The 14,238-nt window shown below is 41.1% G+C and overlaps 1 protein-coding gene across 1 annotated transcript in view; it reads right to left on the bottom strand.

Annotated features, from left to right (window-relative positions):
* SYCP2L (synaptonemal complex protein 2 like) overlaps window positions 1-14,238 on the bottom strand; it is a 56,178-nt gene that overhangs the window by 25,736 nt on the left and 16,204 nt on the right. The window contains exons 11-19 of the mRNA XM_018038503.1: window positions 13,781-13,833; window positions 12,812-12,857; window positions 10,734-10,826; window positions 10,569-10,629; window positions 3,993-4,135; window positions 2,085-2,175; window positions 1,485-1,582; window positions 334-391; window positions 154-226 (exon numbers count right to left, since the gene is read on the bottom strand). Of these exons, the coding sequence (XP_017893992.1) occupies window positions 154-226; window positions 334-391; window positions 1,485-1,582; window positions 2,085-2,175; window positions 3,993-4,135; window positions 10,569-10,629; window positions 10,734-10,826; window positions 12,812-12,857; window positions 13,781-13,833 (716 nt within the window). The remainder of the gene's footprint in view (window positions 1-153; window positions 227-333; window positions 392-1,484; window positions 1,583-2,084; window positions 2,176-3,992; window positions 4,136-10,568; window positions 10,630-10,733; window positions 10,827-12,811; window positions 12,858-13,780; window positions 13,834-14,238) is intronic.

The following is a 14,238-nucleotide window of genomic DNA, read 5'->3' as shown; positions in this document are numbered from 1 at the left end:
ACCCTGGAGAAGAAAATAGCAACCCACTCCAGTATTCCTGCCCGGAAAATCCCATGGACAGAGGACCCTGGTAGGCTGCAGTTCATGGGGTTGCAAAGAGTCGGACACAACTGAGCGACTTCACGTGGCTTATGACTTCTGAAAATCACTTACCTAGATGCATCATTTAATGTAGGAAACTGAGTTGTTGCTGATGATTCTTGTAAATCTACAGAATATTCGAGTTCTGAAGTAAATTCCAAGCATAAAAATGGAAAACAAAAACTGTTAAGCATGTGAAGTATACATTGAAATATACCATTCAGGTCTTACGATAGAAAAAAAAAATCTGACCTTTTTGTGTATCATCCAGTTTTGATTTTTTGGGTGAATTATCAGCTGTATTTGTTTGCTGCAGGAAATGCATATATAAACATCTGCTTAATTAGGGTGCCTCTGAGACTTTTTGGGATCATTCTACACCTCCAAAGAAAAGCATTTAAATACTAAGCTATCAGGCTCTTTCTTCATTAAATTTGGTTCCAAGTGAACTACTGGCTATTAAAAAAAAAAAAGATACCCACCCACAGGAGAAGGCTTACCACATCAAAGATAATCAAGAGTGTCTCACAGTTACTAAGGGAAACATCAAAGGAAGACTCACAAAAATGTCAACAGCATCATAACTGTTGAGATCTTCAAGTTTCCCAAAAGATATCTGTAGAAATCATCTTTGGTGTATACTTGTTTAAAAAATATGACACTATCATCATACTTCTCTACAATCTGTCCATGTGATTAAACATAAGAAAACGGACTGAACATCAATACATGCCAAGCCTTGTGTTAGGCGCTTTACATATGGTTTTATAAGTGGCCCTAAGAGGGCCACACTATAAGCCAGGTATTGTTTGTTTTCTTTAGTCACTTAAGTCATATCCAACTCTTTACGACCCCATGGACTGCAGCCTGCCAGGCTCCTCTGTCCATGGGATTCTCCAGGCAAGAATCCCAGAGTGGGTTGCCATGTCCTTCTTCTTGGGATCTTCCAGATCCAATGACTGAACCTGCGTCTCGTGCACTGGCAGGTGGATTCTTCGTCACCGAGCCACCAGGGAAGCCCAAAGCAGCTTTGTTCTTTAGATGAGAAGCCTCAGTCCCAGTGATGTTACGTCATTTCCTCAAGTTCCCACAGTCAGTAACTAAATGCCATGTCTGATTCCAGAAATGATGCTGCTTCTCCTAAGCTCAGTCTCCAAATCCCAAATGAGGGAATGAGGCAAAGCCAGCCAAGTCACACATTCCACTGGAGAGCCAAGTTGAGGGAAAGGCAAGGAAAAACAAGTACAACTGATAAACCTAATTTAGAGGAGGGGATCGTCAGAAAAAAAGACAGCCATGGCTGGCCAGGAGAAACTGGACAACCACCCGGGAGAGTCAGCTTCCACCTGCCAGCACCCCAGTGGCCACGGTTCAGAATCCTGCCCTCAGGTCCTTGTACTTACAGCAGGCTCAGACTGGTTATTTAAGGGGAGAGTTATTAGGCGGTGGTCATCTTCAGCCCTGGTTAACTCTGCCGGCTCGGTAGAGTCCTTTGCTTGGTCTATACGCATGAAGGAAAAAGCAATAAAAAATTGGTAACAATAACCATACAAAATGCTGCATACACCCTGCAAATGCTCATCACAGGATCCATACTGGTACAGCCACATTTGGTACAGCGCCATCTTCTGGTAAGAACTGGTAATTGGGACCTGCCTCAAACACCAAAAATCTAGAGGCACCTTGGCCTTTGGGTCTAACTCATAAGAAATATTTCACCTGCGCAGGGCCAGCTTTGTGGGCAGACAGGCCCCTACACACCCCTAGCATTTGCCTCCAGCCACCCCATCATTAGTTCTTCTTTGTCATTTTTAACTGACCCCCAAAGAGACTATATCAGGAGAACAAAATAATTCAAATTTAATTTGCAACTTTTTCTCCAAAGGTGTAACACATTAATTACTCTTATATGACCACAGGTTTTCAGTAACTGCTTTCAAGAAACATTTATCACTGCTTCTACAGGGAATCCAGGTGAGAAATTTTGCTGTTTCCCAATATACCTGTCTCTGTTTTGTGGCTGCCAGGAATCTCAGTGTCTTCTTTCTCTAATTCACCAAAAACGGCTGAGATTTTTGTCTGGTCATGCATGACCTGAAATGCACACCAAAACCACATGGTTTTTAAAAGCAGTAATTCTTTCATAAATTTAACATTAACATATATAGAGAGAAATAGACAGCAATATGATAATAGTGAAAGTGAAAGTGAAGTCACTCAGTTGTGTCCGACTCTTTGCGACCCCATGGACTGTAGCCTACCAGGCTCCTCCATCCGTGGGATTCTCCAGGCAAGAGTACTGGAGTGGGTTGCCGTTTCCTTCACCAGGAGATCTTCACAACCCAGGGATCGAACCCGGGTCTCCCACATTGCAGGCAGATGCTTTACCATCTAAGCCACCAGGGAAGCTATGATAATAGTAAGGGACTTAAATGGGGGCTTCCCAGGTAGAGCTGGGGTAAAGAACACACCTGCCAAGGCAGGAGATGCAAGAGACGTGGGTTCCATCCCTGGGTCGGGAAGATCCCCTGGAGAAGGGAATGGCTACCCACTCCAGTTTCTTGCCTGGAAAATTCCATGGGCAGAGGAGCCTGGAGAGCTACAGTACATGGGGCTGCAAGAGTCGGACATGACTGAGTGACTGAGCACACACAGGGGACTTTAATACCCCACTTACATCAATGGATACATCACTTAGATGGAAAACTAATGTGAAGACATCAGCCTTAAATTAATGTTAGATCAGATGGACTTGACATACACATAATGTTCTACCCAAAAGCAACAGAATACACATTCTTCCAACACACATAGAATCCAGGAAACACTTATATATTAGGTCACAAAACAAGTCTTAATAAATTTAAGACTGAAATCGTATTACGCACCCTTACCGACCACAGTGATGTGAAACCAGAAATCAATTACAAAGAGAAAAACTGGGAAATTCATGCATATGTGGCGACTAAATGACACACTTCTGAAAAACCAATGGGTCAATGAAGAAAGCAAAAGAGAGCTTAAAAATACTTTTTGGCAAATGAAAATGGAAATAAAACATACCAAACTTATGAGATGCAGCAAAAGCAGTTCTAAGAGGGAAATTATAGTGATAAACGCCCACATCAAAAAATAAAGAAGAAAGATCTCAAATAAACAACATATCTTTACCCTTGAAGGAACTAGAAAACGAAAACAAATGAACCCAGTTAGTACAACGAAGAAAAAAGAATGGCAATAAACAAAGTGGAGGCAAAAAAAAAAAAGAAAGAAAGAAAGAAAAGATCAACAAAACTAAGAGCTATGGCTTTGAAAATATAAACAAAACTGACAAATATTTCTCTGGAGTCACATATGTATTTTTACACAAAATATTATACAGCCATTAAAAAGAAGCAAATTTGCCGTTTGCAACAATATGGAGGCACTGTGAGGGCCTTATGCAAACTGAGGCAAGTCACACAGAGAAAGAGAAATTCCGTATGATCTCACTTGCATGTGCAGCCTTAAAAATGCCAACAACAAAAATAAGCTCACAGATACAAATAGCAGATTGGTGATTCCAGAGGAGGGGGTTGAGGGTAAACGAAGTGAGTGAAGGGGGTCGGAAGGTACAAGTTTCCTGCTATAAAATGAGTATGTCAAGGGGATTTAATGTATAGCATCGTGACTATAGTTAATACTATACTGCCTAGTTGAAGTTGCTAAGAGAGTAAAAGTTTTCACAAGAAGAAAAAACCTCTAACAATGGTGATGACTATTAACGAGTCTCATTATGGCAATTATTTCACAATATATACAAAATGGAATCGCTATGATTTATACCTGAAACAAATAATGTTTTATGTCAATTATATTTCAATTTATAAAACCCCAATATGGAAATGAAACAGAGGAATTAAATGCGTCACCTGTTTGTCTTCTCCTAAAGCTTTCATGGAAGCTTGTGATATGTTGAACTGCAGTTCAAAATGGATTTCTATTTTCGTCACTTCTTTGTTTCTGATATTAATAGGCTTCTTCAGGTAAATTTCAAGCATCTTCATCTCAGTTTCTAGCAAAAAATAAAGTCAATGTAGATCAACAAACTGAAAGGGGTTGTGTTTTTAAATTTTATAATTTTAAATGACTGGGATATTTGCTCACTGTCCAGATTTTCCTGCAATGAGAAGTTGAAAAGATATTATTTAAATAAAGTTACCCTGAAACTGTTTTTATCAAGTACACATGTGTTTTTATATACAAACATTATGTTTAAGTAGTTAATCTTGCAGAAACAGAAGTAATTTAGCAGCATAGCAATTGAGATGGGTCTTCTAAAATTCAATCCATTTTTTTTAAAGAACATTTGTGAATACAAAGCTATCATCTCTGACAGGTATTTTACTTCTCAATATATTAAGCACAACCTTCATTCTCATTCTTTCTCCTAGATCCCACCCATTTCTACAGTTCAAAATAAAATGCACTGTTCCCAATCTACAAACAGAAATAATCCACACTCATCTCAACAGACTCCACTTGAAGAGAAACGGAAACATCCTCAGAGAGGCCTGCTTCTCAGACAATAGTTTCCTTGAGGGTCTCCGACCAGGACACCAGCTCTTTACTGACAAATAGTAGTTGGTTTTAATAGAGGAACTAGTTCAGACCACAATTTACAGCAAGTCCAAGCATAAACCACAGTGAGTACAAGCTGCATTAGAAGCAGCAGGAACAAAAACTTATGAGAGCAGGCAAAGCTCTTTCACAAACTCATTAGAACGGAAAAAGGAAAAAAAGACACACATCTGGATCCAGATCTTTGGCCCCTGATACTTGAAATACGGCTAGTACAACATGAGATGCGTTATAAGCACAAAACTACAGCTTATAAAGACTGGCACCAAAAAGAGAAGGTAAAATATTTCATTAATTGTTTATACTGATTACATGTTAAACTGTGAATATTTTGGACATACTGAGTGAAATACACATTAAAATTAGTCCACTTGAAAAAAAAAACTTTAATGAGGTTACTAGCATGGCAACCCACTCCAGTGTTCTTGCCTGGAGAATTCCAGGGACGGCGGAGCCTGGTGGGCTGTGGTCTATGGGGTCGCACAGTTAGACACAACTGAAGTGACTTAGCAGCAGCAGCAAATTTTTAATTAAATATATGGTTCAGATCATATTTCCATAGGATAGTGCCGGCCTCTAGTGAAATTCAACAATTCCCCAAAGGCTGATCTTACTGGACATTCAGTCTCTGCAGGGTAAGTCTCAAACTCTGCAGCAAAAACAATTTTAAACAATATCTGAAAAAGTAAATAGCTAACTGTGGTGTTGGAGAAGACTCTTGAGAGTCCCTTGAACTGCATGGAGATCAAACCAGTCCATCCTAAAGGAGATCAGTCCTGAATATTCATTAGAAGACTGATGTTGAAGCTGAAACTCCAATCCTCTGGCCACCTGATGTAGAGAGTTGACTCACTGGAAAAGACCCTGATGCTGGGAAAGATTGAAGGCAGAAGGGGAGAGCAGATGATGAGATGGTTGGACGGCATTACCGAATCAATGGATGAGTTTTAGCAAGCTCTGGGAGCTGATGGTAGACAGGGAAGCCTAGTGTGCTGCAGTCCATGGGGTCACAAAGAGTCAGACACAACTGAGTGACTGAACTGAACTGGGCTGTGGAGCTAAATGCAAAGATACAAGGCTGAGAAGAAACAGCCCAAGAGCTATACCAAACCCTCAACAGGCTCCTAAAGCACTGCCAACCTCTTAGCAGGAAGGGCTGTGCACGCAAAAGGCAAGTCTTGCTCACCGAGTTCGCTATACACGCCTCAGTTTCCTCGACTATAAAACTACCCCAAGTCACAGCTACCTCCTCCAGCTCCTATGAAGCACTTCATGAATCTTAGAGTCTCCCCAAAAGGTGATATATTTATGAAGTACAGGGTATTGACTTGGCAAGTGGATTACTGAAAACCACCTCAGGGGCAAAGTTCAGGGTTCAGAAACTTCCAATATGCAAAGTAATATTAGGATCTGACCACAGTCAGATCCATGGGAAGTCTCTATAAAATATTGACTTCAGAGTAAACACCAATGATATGTTATATATCTTAAATAGTAACAGGTAGTGACTATATAGTTTCCCTGGTCACTCAGACAGTAAAGAATCTGCCTGCAATGCTGGAGACCTGGGTTGGATCCCTGGGTTGGGGAGATCCCCTGCAGGAGTGCATAGCAACCCACTCCAGTATTCTTGCTTGGAGAATTTCATGGACAGAGGAGCCTGGCAGGCTACAGTCCATGGATTTGCAAAGAGTTACTCTTAATTTATACTTATATTTACATTTTTAGTGAGATGTTTATAAACCCCTTTCCTAGAGAGAGGGGGCACTTCCAGTTCAGCATATACTGCCTTTCCAATTCTGTGACTATAGAACTGCTGGCTTCTGCTCCTTCCCATCTGTGTCACCATAAAAAATATACATTTGATCTCAGCCTCGGTTTCTGACACAGAACTTTAAAATCCATTTTAAGCAATGGCTTGCTAGAAGCATCTTTTGCTCTCATATTTGGTCTCTGACCTTGGTTCCTGACACCGGAGCTTCTAACAATCCTTGGCATCTCCTGAGTGATGAGTGTGTTTTGAGGTGACTGGGGGCTGGAGGAGCCTAGACAACTTCAGGATTCAGACTGGTCCCCAGAAAGACCAAGGCATGGTTAGAGGGTTGGAACTTCCATCTCCCCAACCTTCAGGGAGGGGAGAAAAGGCCAGAGATGGAGTTAATATTGGATCATGCCTACATGATAAGGCTTCCATAAAAATCCCTGAACTATGGGGTTCAGGGTTCACAGAGCTGTCAGGCTGGTGAACACAAACATTCCAGGAGGGTGATGCAGCCCACCTCCTCAGAAAGACAGGCCCCTGCACTATGGACCCTCTGGATCCTTTATTATCTATGTCCCCTATAATAAACTGATAAATGTAAACAACCATGTTTCCCTGAGTTCTGTGAACCATTATAGTAAATTATGAAAGCTGAGGAGGAGCTTGTGGGAGCCTGAGTGGTACCCGGTTGGTCAGGCATACAGGTGTCAACCTGTAATCGACCTTCAATTAGTATCTGAATGATGGGCGGTCTTCACCACCCTTTCCTTCTCCCAGCTGCACCGTGAAAGGCTCTCCTTCTGCCTCCTCCTCTACTGCCTCCTCATGCCCCAATTTCCCTTTTTTTCTAATAATATTCAACAGAAGAAATTAAATAATGCAAGTGATTCTTGTTCATAGAAATTCAAATTGTGTTTATGAAATGCAACTATTCTATTTACAAATCTATTTGTGTAGTTCTTTGCATCAGTTCCTGGTTATTACATCTTACCAATTCTCTCATTAATGTGGCCTTTAATCCAAGTTTTATTCATGTATTTTTATGAGGGTCACCATTTCACCTTTTCAAAAATTATCCTTTAACAAAACACTGAAGTTAACTTATGTATCCAGGAAATTCCAGCAAGGAACACTGGGGGCTGAGGAGCCCCTTGGGAGAACCTCCAGTGTGAGTTCAAAGCTGGGAAGGATGGATCTGCTCTCTCCAGGGCTTGTGAGGTGAGAATCATATTACACATGGTCTCACTTTTCACCCCAATCTGAACCTCCAAGGTGGTCAAGTTCAATTCAGCCTGCATGACAGACACTGTCCTTCTTGTCTGTGGTTTCAACTTTCTATTTCTATTATTTTGGTAATAATAGGCAAGCCGCTCTAGATTCTTTGTGAAGTAAGCATCAGTCAGTTCAGTTCAGTCGGGTCCAACTCTTTGTGACCCCATGAATCGCAGCACACCAGGCCTCCCTGTCCATCACCATCTCCCAGAGTTCACTCAGACTCACGTGCATCAAGTCAGTGAGACCATCCAGCCATCTCATCCTCTGTCATCCCCTTCTCCTCCTGCCCCCAATCCCTCCCAGCATCAGAGTCATTTCCAATGAGTCAACTCTTCACATGAAGTGACCAAAGTGTTGGAATTTCAGCTTTAGCATCATTCCCTCCAAAGAAATCCCAGGGCTGATCTTCAGAATGAACAGGTTGGATCTCCTTGCAGTCCAAAGGACTCTCAACAGTCTTCTCCAACACCACAGTTCAAAAGTATCAATTCTTCGGTGCTCAGCCTTCTTCACAGTCCAACTCTCACATCCACACATGACCACTGGAAAAACCATAGCCTTGACTAGACGGACCTTTGTTCACAAAGTAATGTCTCTGCTTTTCAATGTGCTATCTAGGTTGGTCATAACTTTCCTTCCAAGGAGTAAGCGTCCTTTAATTTCATGGCTGCAATCACCATCTGCAGTGATTTTGGAGCCCCCAAAATAAAGTCTGACACTGTTTCCACTGTTTCCCCATCTATTTCCCATGAAGTGATGCGACCAGATGCCATGATCTTTGTTTTCTGAATGCTGAGCTTTAAGCCAACTTTTTCACTCTCCTCTTTCACTTTCATCAAGAGGCTCTTTAGTTCCTCTTCACTTTCTGCCATAAGGGTGGTGTCATCTGCATATCTGAGGTTATTAATATTTCTCCCGGCAATCATGATTCCAGCTTGCGCTTCTTCCACCCCAGTGTTTCTCATGATGTACTGTGCATAGAAGTTAAATAAGCAGGGTGACAATACACAGCCTTGACATACTCCTTTTCCTATTTGGAACCAGTCTGTTGTTCCATGTCCAGTTCTAACTGTTGCTTCCTCACCTGCATAAAGGTTCCTCAAGAGGCAGGTCAGATGGTCTGGTATTCCCATCTCTTTCAGAATTTCCCACAGTTTATTGTGATCCACACAGTCAAAGGCTTTGGCATAGTCAATAAAGCAGAAATAGATGTTTTTTCTGGAACTCTCTTGCTTTTTCGATGATCCAGTGGATGTTGGCAATTTGATCTCTGGTTCCTCTGCCTTTTCTAAAACCAGCTTGAACATCAGGAAGTTCATGGTTCATGTACTGCTGAAGCCTGGCTTGGAGAATTTTGAGCATTACTTTACTAGCATGTGAGATGAGTGCAGCTGTGCAGTAGTTTGAGTATTCCTTGGCATTGCCTTTCTTTGGGATTGGAATGCAAACTGACCTTTTCCAGTCCTGTGGCCACTGCTGAGTTTTCCAAATTTGCTGGCATATTGAGTGCAGCACTTTCACAGCATCACCTTTTAGGATTTGAAATAGCTCAACTGGAATTCTGTCACCTCCACTAGCTTTGTTTGTAGTGATGCTTTCTAAGGCCCACTTGACTTCACATTCCGGGATGTCTGGTTCTAGGTGAGTGATCACACCATCGTGATTATCTTGGTCGTGAAGATCTTTTTTGTACAGTTCTTCTGTGTATCCTTGCCACCTCTTCTTAATATCTTCTGCTTCTGTTAGGTCCAGACCATTTCTTTCCTTTATTAAGCCCATCTTTGCATGAAATGTTCCCTTGGTATCTCTGATTTTCTTGAAGAGATCTCTAGTCTTTCCCATTCTACTGTTTTCCTCTATTTCTTTGCATTGATCGCTGAGGAAGGCTTTCTTATCTCTCCTTGCTATTCTTTGGAACTCTGCATTCAGATGCTTATATCTTTCCCTTTCTCCTTTGCTTTTCCCTTCTCTTCTTTCCACAGATATTTGTAAGGCCTCCCCAGACAGTCATTTTACCATAACCACTTCTTAAAATTGTGATACAAAATATAACACTTACCTTGTTAATCTTTCTTAAGTGTAGAGTTCAGTAGTATTAACTATATTCATATGGTTGTGGAAAAGATCTCCAGAACTTTCTCATCTTACAGATCTGAAACTCTGCACCCACTGAACAGCTCTCCATTTCCCCCTCCCCACAGCCCCTGGTAACCACCATTCCGCTCTCTGTCTTTATCAACTTGACTTGACTTCAGACACTTCATTTTAGTGGAATCATACAGTATTTGCTTTTTTGTGACTAGCGTTTACTACTTAGCATGACATCCTCAGGGTTCATCAATGTTGGAGTATGTGCCAAAATTTCCTGTTTTTTAAGGTAAATAACAGTCCACTGTATGTACAGACTACATCTACTTTATCCATTCATTGGTCGATGAACACTTGGGTGTCTTCCATCTCTTGGCTATTGTGAATAAGGGTGCCATGAACATTGGCAAATCTATTCAAGTCCAACTCTCAATTCTTCTGGATACAAATCCAGAAGTGGAACTGCTGGATCCCATGGTGACTCTATTTTCAATTTGTTCAGGAACTATAGCCATTTTTCACAATGAGAAAATCAGGCAAGTCACTGAACCCCAACATTACAGACTGGAGGAGTCACCAGTCCTTCCCCCTGAGCACAGCCCGGCTTCCACCACACTCACCAGCTCCCTCTACCTCAAGTGCAAGCAAAGTTCGCCCTGAATTAACTAAGCATACACAGCATCTGTAAACAGAAATAACACTCACCAGTAAAACGTGGAGTGGTTTAGAATGAACATCTTACCTAGTATGCTGAAATTCATCACTGCTTCCTTCAAAAGTCTTACTGAGTCCCACAGATCACTCTTGGAAAAAAAATAAATAAGTGAAATTCATGAGCACTTAACACACACTTGGATATCAACATTCTCTAAGCACTGAGGTCTAAACAGGAATCAAACATGATTACCTCAGGATTGTTTATATAAAAAGTTACACTCTGACTCCCTAGGTTGAAATCGATCCAAAATTTCTCTAATTTTTCATCTGCAGGTTTTCTCATCTGTAAGATATAATTTCAGCATTAATATGTGAAAGAGTCAAATGAAAATTCCACTAAAAACAGAACGTTTTTCCCTAGAACAATCCTACTTTAAGATTACAGGGTCTCTTACTGTCTCTCACTTCTGCAAAACAGGAAGAGGGATTCAATTTTAATAGCTCACCTATTTCTGAAAAAACTGTATATACTTATAAAAACTTATAAAAACTCTATACTTAGCAATAGATGTTTAAATGTGTCAGATAACTATCCACCCCATTTTTTTTCCTAGTGCAAGTCACAGAGGAAATAGTTCTATGTGAAAGCAGTAACAATCCACATGGCAATGGATAGAAACTTCTAGCAAGGAGGTACTGTGATCAAATAAAAATGGTGGCTGGCTGTCTAACTTGCCACACGTTGGAAGAAGGCTAAGACCTGAAGATTTCACATTATTCTCATTTTCATTGATTACAGTCACTCCTCCGTATCCAGGGGTTCATTCAAACAAAGGTGGATTGATTCAGAAAGTTCTAAAAAGCAAACCTTGATTTTTGCCACATGCTGGCAATTATTTACATAACATATTGTATTACTATTTACAACTATTTGCATAGCATTTGCATTGTGTTAGGCATTGTAAGTAATCTAGAGAAGATTTTAAGTATGTGGGAGAGTGTGTGTTCATTGTATGCAAATACTAAGCTATTTTAGATAAGGGACTTGGGTGTCCGCAGATTTTGGCATCCACAAGGGGTCCTGGGCCTGGCCCCCCATAGGTACCAAGAAACGACTGTATTACAAAAGAAATATATGCTCTTACAGAAAGGGGAAAGAAGGAAAGAAAGCTAGATTAAAACAGTATGGTACTTATGTGTATAAATGTGTGTGTATGGTGCTTATAGAAAGAGTAAATATATCCTTCTTTGTCCCCCAACTTCACAGAGGTCCCTTTTCATGGGAACCATTAACAATGCCTTTGTTTCTTCCCAGATATGTTAGACACACTCAGCAAGCATATATAAAGTTTCTATTCCTCAGCAAGTGGGACAAACACTAGACTTACTATTCTCCCACTTGCTTCTCCAATAAACAGTATTTCTTGGCCACCATTCCATCAGGCATGTCCACTTTTTATCAATGACAGCTACAAAGTTGAGCAAAGGTGTTAACACATGTCTGTGGCATGGAAAGCCAAAGTATGGACCCCCTACTGAAGCTGATGGAAATTTAGAAGTCCTAGAAAGAAGTAAGCAAGCAGGGATTGGAGTCCTCAGACAACCAGAAGGAAAAACAGACAGACCTGAGACGCAGGAATCAAGCTACCAAAATCAGTTCGAGAGAGAAAGAATTTATGTAGTCATGATCTAACAGTTCAGCTCACAGAGGCCAAGAAGGGCACGCTAGACCCAAACAAAGGGTTAACTAAGACATTCAAGAGACACGATCCAGGAAACCTCAGCAAAGTCCAGGTTCAGAGGCCTTTGAAAATTTTACCCAAAACAAAAAACCTGAGATGGTACAGGTTGGAGCACTTTTACATGAAGGATCTTGTTCCTCTAGGAGCCAAAGAGGGTGAAAAGAGACCATACAGTTTTAGACTATGAAGTACAAGGCAGAATGACCTAGAGAAAGGAGAGTGATCCCAGTTGCTGAGGACAGAGCGGGAGGTACCTACTGGAAGGAAAGAAGCAAGGGACCTGCCCTGTGCCCTCCAGTCCAGGTGTGAACAATGATGCCCATCAACAGGATAAAGTAAGGCAAGGGTCCTGTGACTGACCTTGTGAACAAAGTATATAAACTCAAAAATTCATTTATCAAGTAGTGACAGCAGAACTCTTACATAATAAGCTTCAGAGCTGAGGCCTCTAGGAAGAAAAGCAAGATTGCTTAAAAAAAACAAAAAAACACCCTTCTGTGTAGCAAGAGCAGTTTGGTCTGATGTACATCTACCTATGGATCTCACTATATAGCAGCCAACTTCACAACCCCAAAGACACACATACCTCATGATCACCAGCAAAAGCAGCAACGCATGGAAATGAATAGACCCTGCAAAACATCTCACAATTAAAAAGTAAAATAAAATATGGATGGACCCCACACACAAGCTACAGACATTCTACAAACAAATATAGATAACTAGGTGTGCTGGTAAGTCCCTTGGTACAAAGTATGGTAGAGGCTCTCAAACTGCAAATGGAGATTTGGTACCATGCGCAGAATTCAAATCCCACCTGGCAGGTTACAAGACAGGTTTTCCAGTACTACATACACCTCAACCCAGCTGCCTGGCAAGAGTCCTAATAAAAGGAGTGAATTTAGCCAATATTTTCTCAAAGACTTAACTGTCCATAATAGATCTTTCCCTAGTTATCCTCAGACCTACAGGAAATCATTCTTCATAAAATCTCTCTGGAGGATATAATGTTACAACTGCTCTAAATCACAAGTAAATATGTTACAGACTGAATGAAACCATTTTACATACACACTAATGAATCGCTGGGCACAATGAGTCTTCTCTTCTGAGGGTTCTACTCAATGGATAACCCAGTGATGCCCAGTAAATTCTGTATTCTCCCCTAAAATAAAACAGATTCTAGATTTCTTAAAAAACATTAGACATTCAGTGATTTCTCTGGTAGTACAAGGGATAAGAATCTGCCTGCCAATGCAAGAGATACAGGTTCGATCCCTAGCCCGGGGAAGATCCTACATGCCTCGGAACAGCTACGCCCATGAGCCACAGCTACCAAAACCCACGCACCCCACAGCCCCCGCTCTGTAGCAAGAGAAACCACCGCAAGAGAAAGCTGTGCACCACAATGAAGAGGAGCCCCCACTTGCCGCAACTATAGAGAAAGCCCGCGTGCAGAAACAAAGACCCAGAGCAACCAAAAATCAAATAAATTTTTAAAAAGACATTCAGAATAGAACTAGTCAACAAAGTAAAGCTCAGAGAAATGTCTTACCTTCTTTGGTCACCAAGCCTGTCATTTAGGTGATTGACAAACCGTCTACAATCCTTCAAAGTAAATAATGCAAACTTTTTGTTAAACAAACCAAGATATTCAATTTAAGTACTACCCTTTGCAGCATAACAGGGACCAGTGTTTGCTTCTACATTTTCAGGATCCAGTGACATCAAGACTCCATAAGGACTCATTATTAACCATGATAACTGTAACAAAGCTTTGTATCAGAAAGAGGAGGCTCCAGGCTCAAGTTCTGAACCCCCAGCTGAGGAATACTTTATGTGCAATTATGCTTCCCTGGATTAAAAGAGTGATCAAGAGGAATACCTCTTACTGATGACCTAGACTGTAATATTTGACTAGCCCTTGGGCATCCATCTCCCCAGCACAAGCCAACCACAAACCCCCACAACTAGGGGTTTATCCTGGAGTATTTATCCACTGCCAATTTTCCT

Source organism: Capra hircus, chromosome 23, assembly GCF_001704415.2.
Source record: "Capra hircus breed San Clemente chromosome 23, ASM170441v1, whole genome shotgun sequence".
Lineage (NCBI taxonomy): Eukaryota > Metazoa > Chordata > Mammalia > Artiodactyla > Bovidae > Capra > Capra hircus.
This window is presented reverse-complemented; position numbering and strand designations above follow the sequence as displayed.